We start from the raw sequence: 23,672 nt of genomic DNA, 5'->3' as shown, positions 1-23,672 counted from the left end.
AAAGGCAAATTGATGAAACCCCTCAAAATGCAGTGCAGAAAGATAAAGAGAAAATATGAAAGCGATGTTAAGAGACATGGAGGCTAAAATGAAAAGCCCCAACATCCATCCAGGAGAGAAGAGAGGGAATGATGAAGCAATACTGAAAAAGATAAAAGTGGAGACTCTTCCATAATTGAAAGCAGACAGGGGTCTCCCTATCAAAAAGTTGCCTGTTGGTCTACTTCACTTGTCGACTTCATGCAGTCTCTGGAAGCTGCGCCCTGCACTGGGTACTGAGGATGACCAGTGCCAGAGACGGGCACAGGGCAGACTCAACCTGGAGAAACCTAGATCCTGGAGCCCCCAGGATGTGGGGATATGCCATGCAGGGCTAGGCTCTGCTATGTACAACAAGCTTGCCATTCAGAAAGTACCTGAAATCCTTCTTCTTTCTTAGACATCTTAGTGATATTAAATGGCTGAGAGGGACACTTCCCTAAAAGAAAAAAACTACAATTCTTTACAGTGTCTAGAGCTCTCCATTTTTCAAGCTAGCAGCAAACAGCTTGCGGTTTGGCAACCAGGCTCCAAACATCCACACACACGCATCCAGGGTGCTTCCGATATCAAAACACCCTGGTCCCCTAACACTGCGCAGTGCAACCTCGCCTCTTCAGATATCTCCATGTACGCCAGGGTTTAGACACCGTTACATAATTGGCAAGTTACCGCATTTGAATTAGCTGTTGTTAATTCCTATTATTACTGTTACCCTTAATTTATGAGACTGCTAAAACAACTGCATTTCGGAGCTTAAGGAGACAGCTTGCTCTGTCCCAGCCAACACTGAGATCTTGGTCTATCTTTTTCATGCCAGTCTTCTAGGGTAGGAGCCAATCTAAAATCTAAAAGTCTTTCAAGGATCCTATAAAGCGATATTTAAATTGAAGCCTGACACCCTAACACCTCTCTCTAAACCACAGCGAGCAGTTAAACACAAAACTAATCTCTAGAATATTTTAAAATTCTGTTTGTTAAAAACAGCAGTAGTTTTTTTAAATGAATGGGATTCCTATAGTCCTAAAGCCTGAAGGTTGGAATAAACAGTAAAAATAAAAAAAATAACATTTGGCATTATTGAGCCCTGTGTGTTCAATTATCTGCTAAGCACTTGACATATATTATTTCACTTAATCCTAACTCCATAAGTGCATATTATTTCTCCCTTAGCAAACTAAAACTCAAATAAGTTGAGTACTTGGCTCAAATCCACACAGCTAGTAAGCAGCAAAGCCAGCATTTGATCCCAGGTATGCCTGGCCCCAGAGCCTGGCTTTGCACCTTATGTTGATTATCTTGTATATATAAGGAAGAGTTAAAGGCCATTTGATCCAACCAAATCTGTCTGGTCTCCCAGGCAAGCCTGTGCCAGGCACAGAACTGGATACTATGGGAGAAACAAAGAGGAGAATTTCACATATGCACATGCAATGCACACACACAAAGGGCAGCAAGAATGGAGAGCGCTGATGAAGTTCACACCTTTGGCACAGTGAACCCCCTTATGAGGATGCTCTGAGGGGCATAATCAGGACTCAAACTGACAGAGACAGAAAAGATGTTCATCAGAGCGCTGTTTACACCGGGGGAAACCTGGGCAACAGCCTTCATGCTGCACACTGGGGCAAGGGGACACAGCCACACAACATGCCCAGGGGGAAATGTTTTGCAGCCAGAACACAAACCATTTTGGAAAATAGTGATAGGGGATATGCTCATAAGATAAAGTTGAGGGAAAATGCAAAATAACTTTATGTTGACAATCTGATTTCAGTTTTCAGCAGCCTAAAAGAAATGCTGCAAAATTTTAATGTGAATATTCTTGCATCTTAAGATTTGGAAAGTTTTTTCTTTTTGTATCATCTGGTACATTCCAATTTTTCAAAGAAGAGGATGAATTTTTTCTATCACATGAAAAAGAAGTATTTTATGTGATCCCTACAGTACTGCCCGAATCTGCTTTAAAATATCTTGCCATTATAACATAGCTGATACAACATGATCCCATTTATCCAAAGTACATATACATATATGCAAATAGACACACACATAAGCAAAGGAAAAAAGACTCACAGAAATGTATCAAAATATTAACAATCGGCCAGGCACTGTGTGGCTCATGCCTGTAATCCCAGCACTTTGGGAGGCCAAAGCGGGTGGATCACAAGGTCAGGAGATCGAGATTATCCTGGCTAACACGGTGAAACCCTATCTCTACTAAAAATACAAAAAATTAGCTAGGCGTGATGGCGGGCGCCTGTAGTCCCAGCTACTTGGAAGGCTAAGGCAGGAGAATGGTGTGAACCCGGAAGGCAGAGCTTGCAGTGAGCCGAGATTGAGCCAGTGCACTCCAGCCTGGGCGACAGAGCAAGATTCCGTCTCAAAAATATAAAAATAAAAATAATAAAAATTAACAATGACAAGGCCAGAATAATGGAATAGCAGTTTGTTGTTACTTGCTTTTTTATTTATCCATTATTTCCAAAATTTTCCATAGTGAGTAGGCAATGCTTTATAATTTTGAAACCTTCAAGTTGATCATAGTTATTATTTCTTCCCAGCGGTCATCCAGCATTTATACATGAACACAAGGAAATTCTTGTCTCTAGCACTTCTGAAGCCCGTGCCATCACACAAAGAATCCCCACCTGCAATAATGAACTCAGCATTTGTGTTGAGGGGAAGCCACTTACATGACAATTGGCCTGGGAGCTTCTTCAATCCTGGAAAGAAAAGCAACTAGGACAAAAGAATTTGGCCAGAACCAAGCAGTTGTTGCTGGTATAATCGGTGTGTGCCTCAGCCTTGCTACCTACTTCCTGTGATGGGAACAAATTCTGGAGCAAAGAAACCTAGTCACAACCTGCTTTTCACTGTACTTGGAGGACCAGTGTTAGCTAGTTACTCCTTATCACTCACGGTTGTTGTACTTGTGCACACTCAGGGAGAGGGATGGCTTATATCTGTTCCTAACTAGCAAAATCATTTTCACAGATACAACTCCACAAATGCAGGCCATGAGAGAAAGGAAGTATAGTATAGTGGTTACAGACACAGACACTGGGGTCAAAATGCCCAGTGTGGAATCGTGGCTCTATCGCTTCCTAGCCAAGTAGCTTTTGGAAAGCTAATTAACATACTCCATGCCTCAGCTTCTTCATCAGTTAAATATGGATGGTAATAGAGTAGCGTGCTCACAGGGTTGTGAGAATTTAGTGAGGTAATATGTCTTAGGTATTCTGAATGCCATCTGGGCTTACTTTAAATGTTCAACAAGTAGTAGTGTATCATCATCATTATCATCATCATCATCATCATCATCATTACCATCATCAGGTTTTGCCCTAAGGAGCCACAAGGAAAACAAAGATGAGAAAAGGGCCTTGAAACACTTGTGGAGCTGAGGAAAGGGCCCAAGGATAGTACAACAGTAACTAGAAATCAAGGTCATCTACAATCAATAAAGTGAGGTACAAAGAGGAAGGGGTTGGAAAAGGCTTCCTGAAGGTAGTAGCAACTGAGAGCCCAGCACTGAGCCCATGGCATAGCAGGAACTGAAAAGTTCTTTGCTGAAATAAAGAATCAGGCTAGCAAGACTGAGAATTTAACAAGCTGCTATAGGGGCAAGGGAGGGAGTCTCGGGCAGTAGAAACAAGAGAACGAAGGGCCAAGAAGAAAGTACAGGATAAGTCCCTGAACTCACACAAGGAGGAGCAGTGAGAGTGAGGCTGGGCCAGGACAGGAAAGGGTCACAGGACCACAAAGGGTCCAGGGACCCCTCTTCCACCTTTCTGTCACAGTAATTCCTCATCCCTCTGGTCTCAGTAGAGGATCATGCTCTTGGCAAGCCTCCTCTGAACCCAGACCAGAGCAGGCCTTCAGGTCATGAGCTATCAGCATTCCTCCATGGAACTGCAAGGAGACTTGCATGCATTAGTCTAATTCTTTGAGATATGTCTGATTCCCACATGAGATTGTAATCTCCACGAGGGTGCCATCTTATTTTGCTTGTCCTTGTAATCCAAGAGCTGGCATGCTACCTGGACAGAGTAGCAAGATGCAAAAATGTTTGCTGAATAAACCAATGAATGAATGGATAAAACTATCAAATTCAGGTTGTTTTCTCATGCTTCTGCCGGGGACCAAGGCAGTAACATTCTCTCTGGAGATGCTCTCCAGTTCCTCCCTACAAATGAAGTGGAGAAATGGAAAAAGAATGTGTTATTGATGTATTTTGACATCCTGGATTAAAAGCTGCTACACAAGAAGCAAAGTATTAATAGCCATCATCTCTCAAATTTATACTGCACTATTCAAGGACTGAGTTCAAGGACTTTTTAAAAAAGAACACAAAGTGCTCTTCTTCACACTTCAGCCCCTCTGCCTCTCCTTCTCTTCCTCTCTTAACCCAGCATTCTTGCCCACAAAACAGGACCTGAGAAAGCAGATGAGCAGCAAAGTTTCATAGCCTTCGGAAAACGAAGGTTTTGGACAGGTTGGCTGGGAGGCTAAAGTCACTATTGCAATAAACAAGGCAAAGATGATACACACACAGGGAGCTCAATGGAAAACACTTTCCCTTACTAAGTCCCAGAAAAAGCACTCTGAATGGAGCCTTGGGTATGGGCTGTTTCGACATCCTAGAGGGACTCAGTGGTTAATTCAGCACATAAGAGCTTTTAGGGAACATTTTCCCCCAAAGAGAGAAGGGTTACCAGTATGCCATTTCACCCAAGAATGAGAACTGATCATCTCAACAACCATGAGTCTACATCTAATATGACACATCTTCTCAGGCATGCACGTGCGCGCGCGCGTGCACACACACACACACACACACACACACACACACACACACACACACAGGTTTCACCTGCAGATCACAGACAGTGTTTCTCTTGGAAATTTAGATAGCACCACAGAGAGGCGCCAATGAGCCCCCACTAGCTGAGGGTCACGGCTGAGGACCAGGCAGACCTTTGTTTTGTCTCTTTTGATCTCAGTGACCTCTCTGAGCCTCAGTTTTCTCAGCTGGTAAAGTGTTCATTCATTCTTCACACTCATTCATTTATTCCACAAATATTTTCTGACAGAGACTATTACAGGAGCCAAAACTCCGAAGGCAGTAGCAACTGAGAGCCCAGGACCAACCAAACAAAGGTCTTCCTCTAGGGAACCAACATTCTCTGGATGAGGCAGTACCACTGACATCAGAGGGTGGGTGTGCAACTCAGGGAGGTGACGTGACTTGCCTAAGGCCACACAGCTAATAAGTGGTGGCACTGATTTGTGAATCCAGGGCTGTCTGAACATGAAACCTGGACTCTCAACTGCACTTGCATTTGCCTCTTCCTTTGCTAGCAGTCACTTTAGTTGGTACCAAGTGTTAGCACTGGGCAATGCAATGTGAAAGGCCCAGATAGAGGAAATTTGGGAGTGGCATGCTGGGCAGCAATGGAGAGCAAATGTGAGAGAAAGTGGGGTGAGTAGAAGAGGGCAGTCTGTGAAGCCCAGGGAGAGCAGTGGTCTTCAGAACACCTGGTATTTTGCTGAGCACTGGAGAACCTACAGTGTTTTTGCATCTCTGATATAGTGGCTGCCTCCTCCTTAGAGCACCCACTGCATCTGGTATTTGTTTTTGTACCTGCTGGACAAATACTTGTTTTCACATCTCCTTCTCTGACCAGGAGTCACTTTTTGAGGCCAGGAATGATGGCATGCCAGGACCCGGCCCAAGGAGATGTCTCACCTTTGATGCCAAGAATTAAAATAATAGTTGCTGCCATTCATTGAATTCCTACGGCAGCCAGACACCGAGATAAAGTCTATATTCATGATCCAATTTAATCCTCGTGACAATCCAATGAAATAGGAATCATTTAAGGAAGAGGAAAATGGGAAGTAGAGAAGCTAAGAAATTGCTTTAAAGCCACTGGTGGAGCCAGGATTCCAACCCACGACCAGCTTCAGTTTCAGGAACCTCACCCCTCAGCTCCATTGCTTATGTCTGGCCCAAGCAGCCAGTGTTCCTGAAATGTGCGTTTCCCCTCTCCTAAGCCTCTCAGGTTACATCTCAGCCTTCCCTCCCCAGAAAGAACTCAGTTCTCCTCCCTGCCTCCAGTCTGGGCTGTGAACACACCACACTTGTTGAATGAATGCTGGCTTTTTTTTAAATTTGGCAGTTTAAAGCAATTAACGTCATTTAGTCAGGCATGTTATTAAGTCAACATTCAAGGGAGGGTGGATCAGGGGAAATGAATATACCAGGTTATATAAATACCAATTTACTCACTGTCTAAAATACCGTAGAACTTCATCATATGTCAAACATTTTAGTCCCTTTTATTTTTGCCTTTTACATTCAAGGATGACTCCATACCCATACACAACTCTAAGAATGAGGCTATGGTACAAGGGCTCCTGGGAGATAATGTCAGCAAAAATGCAGAGAAGAATTTGCCAAAATGCTATGTCATGTCTCCCTGCTCTGACATGAATGTGACTTTAGTCTTCTCTTGGCCATTCAGCTAAGTCTGCCTTGTCTGCACAGCGTGGGCAGGTGTGAGTCTGCTGCGCCTGCTGGACAGCACCCCAAGGTGGGGACAGCAGCCCATGCATGCCTCCCTCCACTCACAGAGACACCTGATGCAGACAGCTGCAGGGCAACAGGTGTGGGTGGGATGGGGGCACACTGGGACAAAGTGAAAAGAAGAAAGCCAGAACCAAGTGCCACCCATCTCATGGTGGAACACACTGGGAAATGAGGTTGGATCTGCTGTCCTCTGGAACTGTGCTGACCTTTGAGCTCTACTGCAGGCAAGCCCAGGGAGAGGCAACGAGCTGCCCCAGATCCCCCAGCTCAGCAGAGTCAGGCCAGAGCTAGAACCTGGACAGCCAGACGCCAGGCCAGACTTCTGCCCTCTCCAGCCCAGTGACTCTCTGATCCAGCCACATCCCGCCCAAACAACAAAAAGGAAAGGGATCAAATACAGAAAACCAGATCCAGATGGTAAGAGGAGAAATCCTCAGGAGGAAGTGGAAGAAGACAAAATTAATCTTCAGAAAACAAAAAACAAACACATGCAAATATAATAGTCACCTTTTCACCTGGGATGGTGATCCTTCACCTGGCTCTCCCATCACTAACTTCATGATCTTGGGCTCAATTTCCCCAAATGAAGAATGAAGATGGAATATGACTCATGGGCTAGTTATGAGGATTAACTTAAAGGATGTCCTCATACACTCACTCAGTCACCAAACCCTGGTGACATCTCCTTGGGCCAGGTCCTGGCATCCCAAGAAGTACAAGCCATCATTTCTGGCCTCAAAACGATGACCCCTGGTCAGAGAAGGAGATGTGAAAACAAATATTTGTCCAGCAAGTACAGTGACAAACAGCAGATGCAGTGTGTGCTTTAGGGAGGAGGCAGCCACTATAACAGAGATGCAAAAACACTGCAGGTTCTCTAGGTGCTAGAGACAAAATACCAGATGCTCTGAGGACCACCGCTCACCCCAGGCTTCACAGACTGCCCTCTTCCACTCTCCCCGCTTTCTCTCACATTTCCTCCCCATTGCTCCCCAGCACGCCATCTCCAAATTTCCTCTTTCTGGCCTTCCACATTGCACAGCCCAGTGCTAACACTTGGAACCAATTAAAGTGGCTGCTGGCAAAGGAAGAGGCAAATGCAAATGCAGTTGAGAGTCCAGGCTTCATGTTCAGACAGCCCTGGATTCACAAATCAATGCCACCACTTACTAGTTGTGTTGCCTTGGGCAAGTCACATCATCTCCATAAACTCGTGTCTTCCTCTGGAAAATGATGCCATCAGAGCACCTGTCCCATGGGATTGTTGCAGAGGCAGAGGTGAAATGAAATTTATACAGACAGCATAGCACTGTGACTGGCTGATAAGCACTAGCTATCACCACTGATCATTATTACTGGGGACAACATAGCTCGGGTCTCAAAGATCAATGCTGCACCTCCCACAATCACTGAACTGACTTATAATTTACCCTGGTAACATTTAGAGCATGGGTTTTTCTAACACATTTATTATGTTGTGAAATCAATTTATAGGTCAGAGTCAGCCTTCTAAAATAAACAGAATAGAAAACAGAGTAGAGTAGAATAGTGTAAAATAGAGTACAACAGAGTCCAGTCTAGTCGACTTGCGTTGAATAGAATATAATAGAATAAAGTACACTGCAAAGAATAAGGCTAAGTGATGTTTCATGAAACATGTTTCACATGTGAGGTTGTAACGGGTTGCAATGTAACACGTATTCTTTACCGCGGGCCACAGTTTAAGAAGTTTGAAAGGCACTGACTTAGAAAAAAAACACAGTTTTGTGCCCAAAAGGCCCCGGAGGGAGCAATTCTTGCACCAGGGAGATTAGGAGCAGTCTTTTATAGGAAGCAGATGGCGTCTTTCAAACTGATGTTCACTAAACAATTTTCTGTTAAAGGGCTAGTAACCACAGGTCCCGGTAACCTATTTGGTAAGAAGAAAAGCCATCGGTGACAGGTCAACAAATTTCTCTCCATCTCACAAATTGGAGAATGGCCACTCAACTGTGCTCAGTGATTTCTAAATAAACTGCTTCAACAAGCAGACGTGTATCTGGGTACCTTTGGACTTAAAAGATAAAATGTATGGCTTGCTCCAAAGCCCTCACTACTATGGCAGGGAAAATCTCCATTCATGCCACCCACATTGAGGAAGGCTATACCCTGTGCCAGCCTATGCTTCAGACCTGGCTCAGGGGAAGAGCAGCTCCAGCCTCTGGCCCAGGACAACACAGCCTCCAAGCACACGGATTTGTACAAAATCACAGAGGGAAGATGTGCACAGGCCAGGAGGGAAGAGGTGCACAGGCCAGCTATCAAGATGTGCATAGGCCAGAATGGAAGGGAGGGAATGACTGAGTCTCTTTAGGGAAAGCCAGAAGCCTTCCCAGAGACAACATGTAGACAATGTCTCTCAAAGCGTGGTCCACGGACCACCAAATGAGAGTCACTTGAGATGTCTGTTCACACGCAGGTTCTGGGGCTCCGGGCCAAGCTTACTGGGCCAGGGTCTCTTGAAGCAGGCTCCTGAAATACTGCATCTTAACAAGCTCCCCAGGTAACATTTCTACAGCCTGACGTCCTGTAGAATTGAGGCTTAGAAGCCAGACAAGGACAGCAGTGTTGGCAGTGTAACAGGACAACGGCACGGGCATGGGCACAGAGGCGTGACACAGCCGGATGTGTGAAGGGAACTCAAGCAGTGTGCTGTCACTGAAGCACTCAGGGTGAGGATGGGAAAGGTGGACGCAGCGGCAAAGGGATTTGGGTGCCCAACATAGCTCTGCACACCTCATTGAGTATTCAATGGATGTTTGTTGAAGCAGGAAGGAAAGAAGTGAGAGAAGGAAGAAAGAAAAGGATGTCCAACATTTAGACAAAAGCAAATGTATGCTTGGAAGTCTGTTAAGATTGCTACAGATTCCCCTAAAACCATGATACTCTACCCAAAAGAAAGCATTTGATGATCTGAACCTCAACTGAGGAAAAGAAGAAGGTCAGAGGCTTCAGGTTTCCAGAGAGGTTATTAGTGTTCAGTAAACGCTTGACTAATTGTTCTGTCTCCTTTCGGCTTCACTTATACAGATAATGTTAATAAGGGGAATGTGCCCTGATGACACACTGGGACAAAATATTTTGGCTGTTAAAAATAGATGCATTGGAGGAACATTTTCTCTAGGTGAAATTCAGGCTCAAATGCAATTGAATCTGAGGAGAGTTCACAAACACACCTTTTTGCATAAACTAGAACAGATTTCCAGTGGAGACCAGCTGGGTAGCTTTGAAAGGCATGGGACAGGGAGCAGACAAGCCATGGGGCTCAGGGCTGCCTCCCCCTGTCCTCCAAGAAGCCCACTGTGGGACGTGAAACCCTTCTTCCATCGGTGGCCTCAATACACTGGCCTGGACCCAAGCCTGGTAGTTAGGACTTCAGCGTTCGAGATCCGGCCCATTTCTGATTCACTATGAGACCAGGGGCAGGCCACTGAGCCCCGACACACACTCACAGAGGAAGGGGCCATTTCCCAAGACCTGCCCCTCTCCGAAGTCCTCTCATCCCCTTCTAAATGAGTAGGTCAGGCTCAGGAGGAAGGTGCAAGGTGGGCATCAGATCCTGCTCACTCAGGGCACAAAATGCTCTGCTTAGCAGAAGTCACAGCTCCACGAAGGAGTCACATCCCAGGGAGGTGCTGGAGGCAAGACTCTTCCGAAAGCCTCACAACACAATATTCTATTCGGTCCTGATATCTCAAGGTGGCAGAGGCTGAAGTGAAATGTCTTTTGGCAAAACTGATCCCCATTAAATCCATATAATTCCCACTTCCCAGCAGCTGTCTCCCCTCATCTCAAGGGGTGCATTGCTGCAGGTTCTTAGCACATCCAAGGGCTGGGCCTGGGGAAGAGAGCAGACCACTGTGACTGTAGCAGGATGCAAATGCAAATGCAAATAAAAACAACCCAAACTCACTTGATGGCCACTCTTAAAGATTTCCTCCTGCGTGAAGGTGCCTGACAGGCCCCACGCAGGGTGCAGCAGTGAGATCACCCAAGCAACGTTCTGTGGATGATGCAGGTATGTTGCAGTGGGCAGATTATGCAGCTCCCAGTAACCTCCAAAGCACAGACTCAGAAATTCAGCCCCAGTGACGTAAACGACAAATGAACAAACAAATTAAAGAAGCACCTCCCTGAGAAGGTGAGATCACAGCAAACACCACGCACACATCTTGATGCTTGCAGGGCCTCAACCCCATGTGAAGGCGAAGGGAACAGAAATTAAAATTCACATTTCTCCCTAATATCAGTGGTAATGTGGTGCTCGAGCGCTTTATGGAATTAGCTGCAGCAGCTTCCTAATTGCCTTTGCCGAGTTGCCTCCCCCAGGTTGATGGTTGCGGCTGCGGCGGCCCCATCAGTCTCGCTTGGTGCTCCTCGTGCACCCGCCCAGCACTGCGGTGCTCCCGCAGCAGCTGCTCAGCTTGGTACTGCAGAGGCGCCTGGACCCCTCAGCCCAACTGGATGCTTCTGGGGGAGACTCTACCATGCCTCCAGCGTGGTGACCCAGATGGGCAGGGATACTCCCAGGGGCAAGGAGGCGGTCGGCCAGCTAAAAGAACCGAGGACCAGCTTGTCCTGTTGTCTGGCAGTCCCTGCTGGCACTGCAAGGGTTGTGGGCAAGGGACCTGCCTGCAGGGCTTTGGGGCTGGATTGTTGTAGCTGGAAGGCAGCCCCCATTTTTTGCAGCATCCATGCCTGATGCTGGGACTCATAAAACCCTGGCGTTGGAGAGTAAATAGGGAAAGGGCTGTGAAGGACCTGGTGATCTGCCTGTGCTCTACAGTGCTCTGATTTCCATCACTAGCGTGCAAGGACAGGGAAAAGGCTGGGCAGCTATTCCTCCCTTTGTTTATCCGTACCTTCGTGCTGGCCACATACAAACAACCCCTGAAGACCACCCCATAGACAGCTCTGTGCTAAGTGCCGCCGGGGGACCCTCTCCAGGTCAGAAAGAGCAAACATGCCCTGGGGGAATTTAAGGTCTAATTTATCAGCCTTCTCCTCACCCGTTCCCACTCACCACCAAAGGAGATAAGGGGTTCACAGGATATCACACAACCCAGAACCCCAGACCTGCCAGAGGCACAGAAGGCCCTGCAAGACTCATTCCAAGCAAAATAAAATTGACCCTAGTGAGTCCAGGGCTGTGGCTTTCAAGCTAGCTGTCGATTGTACAGAAAAACAGAACTGTGGCTTCATCAAGAGAAAAAAAAATAAGCACCAATAAACATTTAGGAAAGACAGACAAAGAACAGGAATAACAAAAACAGAGGAGCTAAAATTTACTGGGCACTTCCTGGGTGTACAGTTCTGTGCTAAGACTGTCACATGCCTCCGTACCTAATCCTCCCTGCCATGACCCCATTTTACAGGTAAGGAACTTGAGGACCTGAACACTAAGAATCCAGCCAGATCTCAAAGCCAGATCCATCTGGTCTCAGAGTTTCAGAGCCCACACTGGCTTTCCTATACCATCATCAATTACCATAATGGGGAATACACAAAGGAAAACTTAACCAAATTCAATCAGATTCTCAGAAAGGCATCTTAGGAGTCAGAACACATGAGGGGAGGGCTGACCCTCAAAGGCAACTAAAAGATAAGCAGCGTCAGATTATTATGACAAAAAGGGAGAAGTATAGAAAGCTAGAGGGCTCACCAGCCCTCCTCTTGCCCAGTTTTAAGGGTCCAGTTCTTGCCTCTTTTAAGTTCTTTTAATTTGCATTATGAAAGCAAATGACAAGGACCAAGCAACAAGACTACGAATTCCAACGGGGACAATTTTAAGGGCAGGGGAGAAGTTTCCACCAAATGCTCTGATGAGCCAATACCACACTAAGGCCAATGCAAAGGATAAATGGTTGGTCCTAGAAATCCCCCAAATACCTTTCCTCTGACCCCACAACAACCCAGGCACCTGAACTGGGATTCACATGCTGCGGACTCAGTCTGCCTTTGCCTCGTGGAGCCATGTAGACTTGGGCAAAGTGACATCCTCTGTCTTACATGTTAAAGACATTTCTGCATCTCTAAAACCGATGCAGATGATAACAGATCCAACCTCAGGGGTTGCTATGAGAAATTAAATGATATGTCATAAAGCACACATCATAAAACACAAATAAAACACCTGCATCATTGTTATTATTGTTATTATTATTACTGCCTAAAATCCCTTGTAGAGCTGAGTCACAGGCAGCTTTGATGGAGGTCTCAAAACAAGGCCTCCAGATGGCTTGGCATTAACAACCCCCAAAATGGACAAACTACTGTCTTGAGCAACCAACACTTGCTGGTATGTAGAAGCAACTCCTTGAGAATAATAACAACAACAAGAGTCTACCTCTTCTATACACTTCCCATGAGTCACTTATTGCCAAGCGTCCTGCATGCATCTAACTCACCCTAGAAGTTAGTACCATTGTGCCCATTTGAGAGATGTGAACACTGAGGCTCAGCAACTGACCTGTCAGGGTCATATGACCAGTCAGCAGCAGCATCTCGATTCAAACCCAGATTGTCATCACTCAGATTCAGACCCTCAACTCTACACAGTTCTGCCTTCCCAAGACCAGCCACCTCCCTTAAAAGTAGATTTTTAAAAGTCAATCCTCTGCTTTCTTTCTAAGTCTATATATATTTTTCCTATCATTCATAAAGCATTTGTTTCAAGCAAAGAACTGAAAACCTCGCTGTTCAAGTAGAAAATCCAGCTATGGCTCTATAATTCTGAAATTCCCGTTCTGGGAAATGTGTACTGTTGGCTTTTTCAAAAGATTAGTGAGCTGTGAGCCCTCTCCTGAGAGGATTACATCTTACTCCAGGGCGACCAGGTGGCTCCTGATGTTCTGAAATACTCGAACTTGGCCACACACTCTGGGATTTTTAATTAGTTACCAGCATTTACTAACAAAGGGAAATAACCCATGTATATAAAACACACATACGCACGCACACAAACACCCTTTATTGCTTGCCAGATAATGATTTGTCTGAAGTGTGTTGTCTGAGCCGGTGTGTGAATTCTGTATTATAAAAGCAGATGACAATAGCATTCCAACAGGGGCCCAGGCCAAAGTCAAGAGGAAAGAATATCCAAACTTGGCATTACCATTCCAGAAGTCAAATGACTATTATTATGTCAGCGGGGCAAAAGCCTATGCCCATTGAGCTGTTTGTACATGACGCGGTCATGTTGCACTAATAGACATTTCACTAATAATGAAAACCAGTAGGAGGCTGAGAGTAAAGCTGGATGTTATGACTCGCGCCTGAAGATTACCTGCATCCAGCGAATTTACTGTCTCCCACATCTATTGTTCTTTTTACAATATTGTTCCACCTCTGCCTCAAACAATACAATGGAAAAGGCGTTATGGATGGCACATGTACAAAGAGTCAAACGCCTGCCCTATATTTCCAACTTTCACCTTGCTTCACAAATTATAGCACAATGTTACAGCAACAGCAAATTTTAATCTTACAGCTGCCCACTTCTGCTGTGCAAGGGACAAGATTAGGAGGATTTGGGAAAGAAAGCAAAAAAAAAATCCACCTCCTTGGGGACATAATAAATGCATTTGTCATTGTGCCCCTGCCACATTAAATGTGCATAACATACACTGCCTTAATTTTATGAACTAATTATGGGATCAAAGTGACAAAAATTCCAAGTCTCTCTTGTTCATTAATAACGAAGTGGGACAGTATGAATGAGAGGATAGCCTGAGAACCAAGGCTTCCCATGTGCCACACATCGTCCTAAATAACTGAAATGCTGCCCAAGGGGGCATCGGGATTAGAGGTCACCTGCAGCTGGCTTCTGAACACGCTCCCACAGCAGGGGAAATGGCTGGGTATACTGGGATCTCCCTTGGCATAAGGACCTCACTCTGGGCTGTGGGGCAGACGTGGCAACCCCAATTCCTTGGGTGATGGGCTTTCTCTGGACATCTCCCCCCATGCTCAGGGAGAAGGGAGCTGATCTCGAGGGGAAGGGTGCATATCTTGACAGAGGCCACCGCCACTGCAGCCCTCCTCGTGCTCTGAAGTACTCTCATCAGGGGTCAGCTGGGGATCATCTGCCTACATGCCAATGCCTGGCACCCATTCACGCACTTGCTCATTCACCAAGTCCACAGGTATGTATGCAGCCAGGCCCCACAGAAGCTCAATGAAGATTATCTGAAGAGCTTGTATTTGTATATTGCAACTAGGAATGACAACAACAACTCACTGGCAGGAGGCAACGTGCCAGGCACGGTGCTAAGTGCTTTGCATATTTTATTTCATTTAACCTTCATCACAGCCTATACGATAGAAGGTACTGGTCTGGTCTCCTTTCTCATTTAAGGGTATAGGTTCAGAAATGTTAAACTACAAGGCAATGCAGAAGAGGAAATGTCAGATCTGGGACTCAAATCCAAGCCCATCTGACTCCAAGGCTATGCCGTCTCAGCTGTTAACCCACGCTTTAATTGTTTCTGAATTAATATCCCAGATGTTTCTCATTTAATCCTTCCAAACACCTGTGAGATCGAAAACACAGGTATTATGCACATTCTTTTCAAATAGGAACTGAGGTCAAAAAGGATCACGCAAAGACAAGAAAGTACAGCACTGTGGCCAGATGTGTAGACCCTGGAAGCCCAGCTCAGTCACCTTGGAGAGGCTGCTTCAGTTCTGCAAGCCTCGGCTTCTCAATCTGTAAAACAGGGTGAATGGTAGTCCCTGCCTCATTAGGTTACTGGGAGAATTTAATGAGATGTCATATGTGAAGGGCTTATCACAGTACCTGGAATGCAGAAACTACAGTGTGAGTGCTACCTGTTTTTACTATTGGATTAAGCCATTTGCCCAGGGCCACATTGGAAATGCACACAGAAAAGACAAAAAGAGAGATGCCACCGCTTAAGGCCAATGACCCTTCCTTTAACAACACAGCATCTCCAAAGATGTGAATCTTTGAAAATGCTCCAAGCTCTCGACCTGTTACTCATAAAATGAGAAAATGATTTCATTGGAGATGGAACAAAGGTGGGCAAAGGAAGCCTCCTAGAATGAATACAGCTGAGAGGGTGAGCTATCCAGCAGGAAAAAGAGAAAGCCAAAACAAGGACAGCCTGTCCCACAGGAGGCTTGGCCAGGACCCCACACTTCGTCTGAGGCTCTACTGCCACATCCTGGAATTCTTAAATAATTTTTTAACAAGGGATTCTGCATTTTGCACTGGGGACCACAAATTACGTAGCCAGTTCTGATCTCAGCAAGTCCTCAGATTCCAACTGCCTACAAAATCCCAGATGCTGAACAAATCCATGCCTGTTGGACTGAGTGACTCAGTTCTGTCCTACTGCCCTGGTTCATTCTCTCAAGTCAGCCTCTCTAACACCCAAGAGGACAAGAACAGTCTTCCCCATCAGCAAGCATTATCTGGCACGTTCTGTGATGAACAGCATCCATTTTTATTCACACGGGCACGCGCACATACACACACTTAATAAGTATTATGGTAATGGCATGTGCGGGCCCCGAATATCCACTGGCAGTTGTTTCACCTAAAATGGAAAACTCAAGGTCTGTTTTGTGAACCCACAGCATTTACAGCCTTGCCCACCTTGCCTGTCCAGATCATTTACATGCATAACAGCCCTTTTAACCTTGGGAGGGTACTGTTTTCCAATAACAGGTGCCAAGATAAACACTCTGAAGTGCACAAAGTGAAGGAACAGCCATCCATTTCTTGTGAAAAGATAATGCTTTCCTTTCCAATATGGCCTTGAAATGTGCACTAGTAGTTTGGTTTCTGAGTTGTTTATTTTCATAATGTTGATTTGGGGAAACTAGAAAGCTATACAACATATAAATTTAATACACCTTATAAATTTAATGCCTTAAGCAGCCTTGGAATGAGCACCCAATGAGTGTTGTTCAAAGCAAATGGAAGTTGAAGTGTTTACCATTTATTAGAAATGAACTGGACTCTTTTCAAATATGTATTTGTAAAAAACAATTCCCTTCTGAAAAGTAGGCATGCTGGCTACGCACACAGAAATCCCCTAAAACACGTCAGTTATACAAACGCCTAATCTGCCAAGGGTGAGTTGTAAGCACAGGCCAAAGTGCTGGGCTGTCGAGGGGCCCTAGAGTCCAGCTTTACCTTACAGAACAACCACCTCAGACAGAGTCTGTTGGTCACTAAATACTTAGTAAAATCACAAAAAAAAAAAAAAAACAGCATCCTCCTCTTTCTCATATCATTTTCTTCCTTTAAAGGAGAAGCAAAATTTTGTTTAATGGACCAAAAAGGGCTGATAAGGATTCTGTCAGTTTTACCAGAAGCCTGACATTAGGAACTTTTCCGTTCACTGAATGATACACAAAAGCTTCACTGCAATCACTCGAGATGAAACCTAGGCCGTGATGTCTCTTGTATAAAAATTACATTTAAAGGGGAAAAAAATCTCATATGCTAATTCATAGGCTGGCATTTTATAACATCTGTTTTATTTTTTTCTCAGTTTTGGTCACAGCAAACCTCTAAGTCAAATCACAGTGTCCCAGGGAACACACAATCTGCTAATACTCCCTGTGTAGAAGATGCTGTGGTCTCAACCCGAAGACTGTACCAACAAGCACTGTGACTAAAAAAAGATGGAGGGACCCCTGAAAGAGCTGCTGCTCACATCTGACAGGGAAGATGTGCTGGGGTGAAGAAAAAACCCATTTGTTGGCATCATAGCATCTACGATGGTAAATCAGGATTCACGACAGGCCTGAGATAGACTCCTTCGTGAAAATGTACACTTCTTTAGGTAGGCCCAACGCACCAAACCACGGACTGATCAGTGTAAGTCGGAACACTAAACACCAAGTGGAGATCAATCCAAGGCTGATGAAGGCTAGAATCCCAAACCTGCACCTCCAAGAATATGTGCGTCAAACTTTAGGGCGATGAAACACCTGGAAGGGCCACAGGTGCCAGGGGTGATGGTTTCGCATTTCTTTTACTTTTGCTCATGCTGACATATGGCTAAGTCTTCATCAAAAACTGGAAACAGTAACTGTCGGCTCAGGCCCAATGGATTTCAGAATTATCAGGTGGTTTGGTATTCATGTATTTGCCTAAAAATTACACTAGTGTTACAATTAATTAATTAAAATCAGCATGAGATCACCATGCTAATCAATCAAAATTATAACCACATGGGAATAAAAAGCTGATGTTTGCCTCTGACCAGAAAACCATGCCTGTATTTTCATTTTCCCTTAATTTTGAGTAGCATCTGTCAATCTCCTGAGTAACACAGGCCGCAGCAGTTCCTAATGGGAGCAAAGGCAAAGTAGAAATGTATCTGGCAGAAAAGAACTTTTAAGGAGAAAAAAACAAGGAAAGAAAAAGAAAAAAAAAATGAGCAAGAGAGGCTTAGACAGTTAGCAAGTGGCCATGAGTAACTCTACAAGTGCAATGAGATATATGCATAAGAGGCAGAAACTGAATGCTCATTGGTTTGCCCTGCTCTGCTACTGTCTGGGTGATTGTGTTAGTGAGAGCAATAAACTGCCCTGAACGATTAAAAACTGTCATTTCGGAGATTTCAAGACTTTTAAAAATAACCTGCTAAGGAAAAGTCCAGTATTTGAAGTAATGCTATGAATTACAGCATCAGCAGCACAGGTTGAATGCGTTTATCATTCAGGACGGCAAGTAACTGTGTTTATTCAACAAAAAATGTTAGCAAAACAGCGCCTCCCCCACAAGAGCAAGCTGAAGAGTGCTGGGCTTCCCACGAGCCGCACTGCTACCTAATTCCTGATAAGTGAATACACCTATTCAATTATTTAAAAGTCCATCGATTTCCACATTGATGAAAAGTCATAATTATAAAAATGGCTTAAAGCACCAACCTTTTACTTTGCTGACTCTGTCCTGTGGAAAGAGATATCAACTTCATATATTAAAGCTGCCCTCTCAATAAATAGTTGATAATGCAAAAAACGAACTGCGCATTCCAAGACGTGCGTGTTTGGTAAGGGCTCCAAGAGGCGTCCAAGGTAAATGTCAATTCTTTTCCAGCGTTACTGGCAGAGACACACATTACCTGTATTTCCATTGTGTATTTACCATCATGATTCTGGAAAATGTAACTGGAACCCTTCATTCCTGTGAACATTGGTTCCCTGAATGCAGGTCTAAATAGAATGAAAAACCCAGCTCCTATCCAATTATCCCTGAGGAGGATGAAATGAGAATCAGCCAGTTTAATGCCTTTGATTGTGATTGTTAGAGGTGTGGAGACTGAGTTTAACAGCCTAGGTTCCCAGACCTACTAGAATGCTTCTCACTGAATCCCAAAATACAGCGGTAATGAAACTATGCCTCCCCAAAAGAACCAAACAAAGTCCATTCTTTGGGGAAAATGAAGCAAGATAGAGGCAGCTGAATACCGACTGGCATGGATATGTCAAATCGGAAACTTAATTAAAAGTTGAAGTGAATGGAAACCCCTGCAGTATCTGCCAGCTTAGCAAGGCAGCACACAGGCATACAGCGGCACACCAGCACGGTCCTCCAGGGGCCTGCTATTCTCTCACACCATCTAAAACCCCTCAAGATGAACTCCAGCACCCATAGACAAGTCCCACAGTCTTCCACTCTGTACTGAAAACAAATTTCCTAAAAGATGGCTTACTGCGTTTTATAAAATCAAAACCATCCTATTTCTAAGGACCTAACAGGTTGCTACTCCTGTGCTCAGTAAAGACAGAAGAAAAAAATATAGGGGATCTCTGGCATTGAATACCTAATATATTATAATAGACTAAAGTGGCAAAAGCCATGGTATTAAATACAGAAACAACTAATAAAATACTCTTATTTCTGAAGCCATGACAAGGTACATTGCTAAATGTTTGTGTTTACATTGATGAAGTCAGTAACAATACTGCTACCTCAAATTAGATCACCTAATAAAAACATGTTACCAAAATGGCAGTTTTCCCAGTCTCTAAACACCTTAAAATAGATGCATGGCCAATTATTATTTAACTTATATTCACAATAACCATTTTGTAAAGTGTATGCCTTAGTGCAAAAATGACTAAACTTCCATTCTAAAAATGAACATACATTGATTCACAACATGAAGTGTCAGTTAGTGAAACTACACAAAATACATAAAATTATATGGTGGTATACAGTACACCTTACTTAACTGAAAATCAAGTTTAAACATCCATGCCTTAAAAGAGCAATTACACTCTATTATACAACATAGTATTGCCATCTTTGAGTCCCCTTAATACAGTGTTAATGTATTTTCCAGCCAAATTTTCTAACTCATTTTGAAAGCATCTTAATTGTTAAGGACACAGTGATATGATGGCAGCGTGCACCGAGTTCTGACTTTGAAGAGTAATTCCTCATGCAAATGGCCAGAAACTTGAGAATTAGCAAAAGAGAAGCAATTATCCCCTTGTTTTTCCAAACGATGTTATGTCTCCTACACTCTGAGCACTCAGATCTATTCCCATTCATACTCTGAACTCTCTAAACCAATGTTCTTTGCTAATTTTAAAAATACAGAAACATTTGCGGGGGATAGTGGACCAAAACAGCCCAAAGATAGCTGAAAAATGCTCCCCGAGGTGTCTACCATGCTCCCCCATCACTTATGGAAAGTCCCTGCCAAGTAACCCAAAGCCGTGAGTATTTCAGGACCCCCAGAGCAGATTCCAAACCAAGGACTAGGGTAGACACCCACCCCGGAACGCAATGCCAAGCAACACCTCACCTTTCCCTCGCATCAGATTACAAAATGCCAGGCAGCAGCAAGAAATGATAACAAAGCCATAAACAGCTGGAAATAATTACACAATTGTCAAGCTGCAAACATAACAAAAGCAAAGCAAGGCTAGTGAATTCAATATCAGAAAGGATGCTGATGAGAAGGTAAGAGAAGCATTTCAGCTTTTTCCAATTTGCTGTTATAGAGTACCAAATAATAGGGTTGATGGAGTTTTGTGCAGTGTGTGTGTGTGTGTAACTTCAAAGAGAAAGAAAAAAACATATTTTGTGTGTTCCTAGAAAATTTGAGATAAAAGATACGAAAGCACAAACCAAAAATATTATTAACAGGCTCTGAAGGGATTCTTTTAGAATTGCTACAACTACAACATGCAGATGAGAAATATTTCTTTAAAGTTATACAAAATGTTATCTTCTTTAAAAGCATAAGAAAAATATACAGGCAATGCTACAGTCCAGAATTCATCACATCAAACATCTGACAAGTGGGCAAAATGCCAAAACAGAAGACAGACTTGTCCAGATTAAAAGGGTACTAGGGAAAGAGGCAATTCCTATGCAATTCCTGTAAGTGCTGAGATGGGCCACAGGTATGTAAATTCTCATCTTCCAGAAGGGCATTTCATAGCCTCAACTGTTTACCAGCTGCCTATAATTCAAGAACACCTTCCCAAACAACAGAGTTGAGCAAACAATCTTTCAATGAATAAGGTTTCAATGAATAAGGCTATTGGTGATTTTTAAACCAGAAAAACTTTTGTCGTTCCATGGTGGGCCAACGCTTTATTACGATATTTGGATTTCATGTGGCAAACTGTTTCATACGCTGTCCCCAAAAATGCTACTCTCTGAAGGGGAATGCCATAAATAAAATACGTACTTGGTTACCAGGCAGCATGCATAACACATATGGTACATTGGCCCAAAAATCATATTTTAAAATCTTTAAAAGTTAACAATTTAAGCTATTTGTACCCATTTTCAGAGAATTATTCCCTAAAGGCCAATTTTATTTTCCATCATCAAGAGAATATTTTGATTAATCCTGTTGATCTGCAAACTTGAAATTCTTTGAACGCCTCTAATCTCTCCTCCCCGGTCCTTTTTTTTTTTTTTTTTTTTTTTCTTCTCTTTTTTATTTTCTGAAGGGGAGAACGAAGGACCATATATCTCACAATGTAATTTTAAGCTTATGCTTAAAATGCTGCCTGTTTGAATTAAAATTGATGCAGCTTCTGATAAGAACCTAATAATCAATTCTCCATCCTCATTACTCTCCAGAATTACATGGATGCAGACCCATTTCTTAAGTTTGTGGACTACTCTCATAGGTTATTACCCGGCAGTGCAGCTGAGTGGAAAGATAACCACATTCATTCTCCTTATCTGTAATGATGTAATGCATCCCAGCCCTGGGTCTAGATGATTGGGGAATAATGGGATTGTACAACTGCAGGGATGACAAACAATAGTGCAGCGTCTTTCTCTGATACACTGAACCCCACGCCTCCAATGAAAGGTGAAAGGCATCACAAAATAGGCACTGAGTCTGCCCCTTGGATGAAGTTAGCATTTTTTGGCCCGAGGAGCATCTGCTCTGGCACTGAAACAGCAATACCGACACGGAGACGAGAGCCATGCAAAAACACTCAGTTTCCGAGCCCCAGCCAGGACAGTGCGAGTGAGTATCCTGCTTTTCTTTGTGTTTAGAATCAAGTGTCATCTAAAAATAACCGGTTGGTAGGAAGAAATCACTGTACAGTACAATGCCAAGAAACCCGGGGATCAGAGACTCCTCTGATAACTGATGCTGCTCGGGGCTCACGTTTGTTTGGAAAACTAAATCTGCCTCCATTTTCTGTGCCGGAAAAATCATCGCTTCCTGCCACCACAGAAACCTTACCTTTTGCAGAAGCTGGGAACCGGAGTACTTAGCAGCAATGGATTTTATCTCCCCACCAAAAGCCGAGGCCCAGAGCTTCACCCTACAGGGAGAAGGGGCACAGGAAGAAATGTAACACCCGTGTCACAGTCAACACGCACGCACACGCACACGCACACATGGGGCTATGGCTGAAGGAGCAGGGCGATGTAACATTTCTTAAAAGAAGAAAAGATAAAAAAGCGCCTTGGTAGAAACTGCCAGCACCAAACTGCAAAGCGCAGCGCGGGAGGGGGCCCAAGGGGGGGTCGCGGAGTTAAGAATGCACAAAGTCTCCCAGGCTCTCTAAAAAGACCACTGAGTTTCATTTGAATCATTGCCCGAGGACTCGACCCCCTAAACTGGGCATCACCTGGCAAATAGCAGTCAGAAGAAATCCACCCATCCCCCCTCCCAAAAAAGAAGTGGGGCGGCAGGAGAGCAAAGGGGGGAAATTCAGCGGCCCATGGAAGTTGGATTCGGTAACCAGCCTCCAAAGTTGGTGCCGTCACTTGAGGTGAGCATCTCCAGATCTCACTCGCCAACCCGCGGGCAGGGGCCAGAGCATCCCACCGGCCTCGCCGCCCGACGCGGGTCCCGAAAGGCAGGTGCGAGCGGCGAGGCCGACGCCCGCGGCGGGTCCTACCCAGCCGCACTTGCAGGCGCCCAAACTTGGGCACAGTGGGTCGCAGGCGGAAGGGTCCCCTCCCTGGGCGGCGCAGGAGCCGGCACTTACACGGAGAGCGGTATCTGCTGCTCCGAGCGCACCACGTCCCCCAGCGCGGCGTAGAGAAGTGCGGCGGCGAGAAGCGCCGAGGCCCCCCGGGACGCGCGGCGCGGCGAGCCCGGCCCGGCCATGCTGGGCTCCCTCCGACGCGCCCGCTGCGGCGGCGACGAGAGCGGCCGCGGGGAGCTGCGCGGAGCGGGCGGTGGGCGAGCGCGCGGGGCTGCCTGCTCCGCTCCGCTCCGCTCCGCGCCGCCCCGCCTGCCTCTCGCGCGCCCGGCTCACTTGGGGAGCAGAAAAAGGAGCGGGTGGGGGGGCGGGGAAGGCGGAGAGGAGGAGGGAGGGCGGAGAGGAGGGGAGGGAGGCGGGCGGGGGAGGAGGCAGCGAGACGCGCCTCTAGCAGCGGCGGCCGCCCGGCCCCGCCTCAGCGGCCCCGGGGAGTCCGGCGGGCCGCGGCGGGAGGGCGGCGGGGCGGGAGGCGCCGCGCGGGCGGGGACTTGCAAACTCCAGTGTCCTTGGCCGCGGCGGAGCGCGCCCTGCCCCG

General features: G+C 45.3%; 1 protein-coding gene across 3 annotated transcripts in view; it reads right to left on the bottom strand.

Moving 5' to 3' along the window:
* LOC105480634 (calcium voltage-gated channel auxiliary subunit alpha2delta 3) overlaps positions 1–23,434 on the bottom strand; it is a 932,903-nt gene extending 909,469 nt beyond the window's left edge. For 2 of the 3 annotated variants that reach the window (XR_011620085.1, XM_071091909.1), the window contains exons 1-2: positions 23,141–23,295; positions 22,387–22,468 (exon numbers count right to left, since the gene is read on the bottom strand). Coding sequence is in view for 2 of the 3 variants with exons in the window: in XM_071091909.1 (XP_070948010.1) it covers positions 22,387–22,468; positions 23,141–23,262 (204 nt within the window). In the remaining variant the exon portion in view is untranslated. Of the gene's footprint in view, positions 1–22,386; positions 22,469–23,140 lie in introns of all 3 variants that reach the window. The other variant, XM_071091908.1, reaches the window with a different exon arrangement.
* Between the last annotated feature and the right edge of the window lie 238 nt (positions 23,435–23,672).

This window comes from Macaca nemestrina, chromosome 2, assembly GCF_043159975.1.
Source record: "Macaca nemestrina isolate mMacNem1 chromosome 2, mMacNem.hap1, whole genome shotgun sequence".
NCBI classification, from domain to species: Eukaryota; Metazoa; Chordata; class Mammalia; order Primates; family Cercopithecidae; genus Macaca; species Macaca nemestrina.
This window is presented reverse-complemented; position numbering and strand designations above follow the sequence as displayed.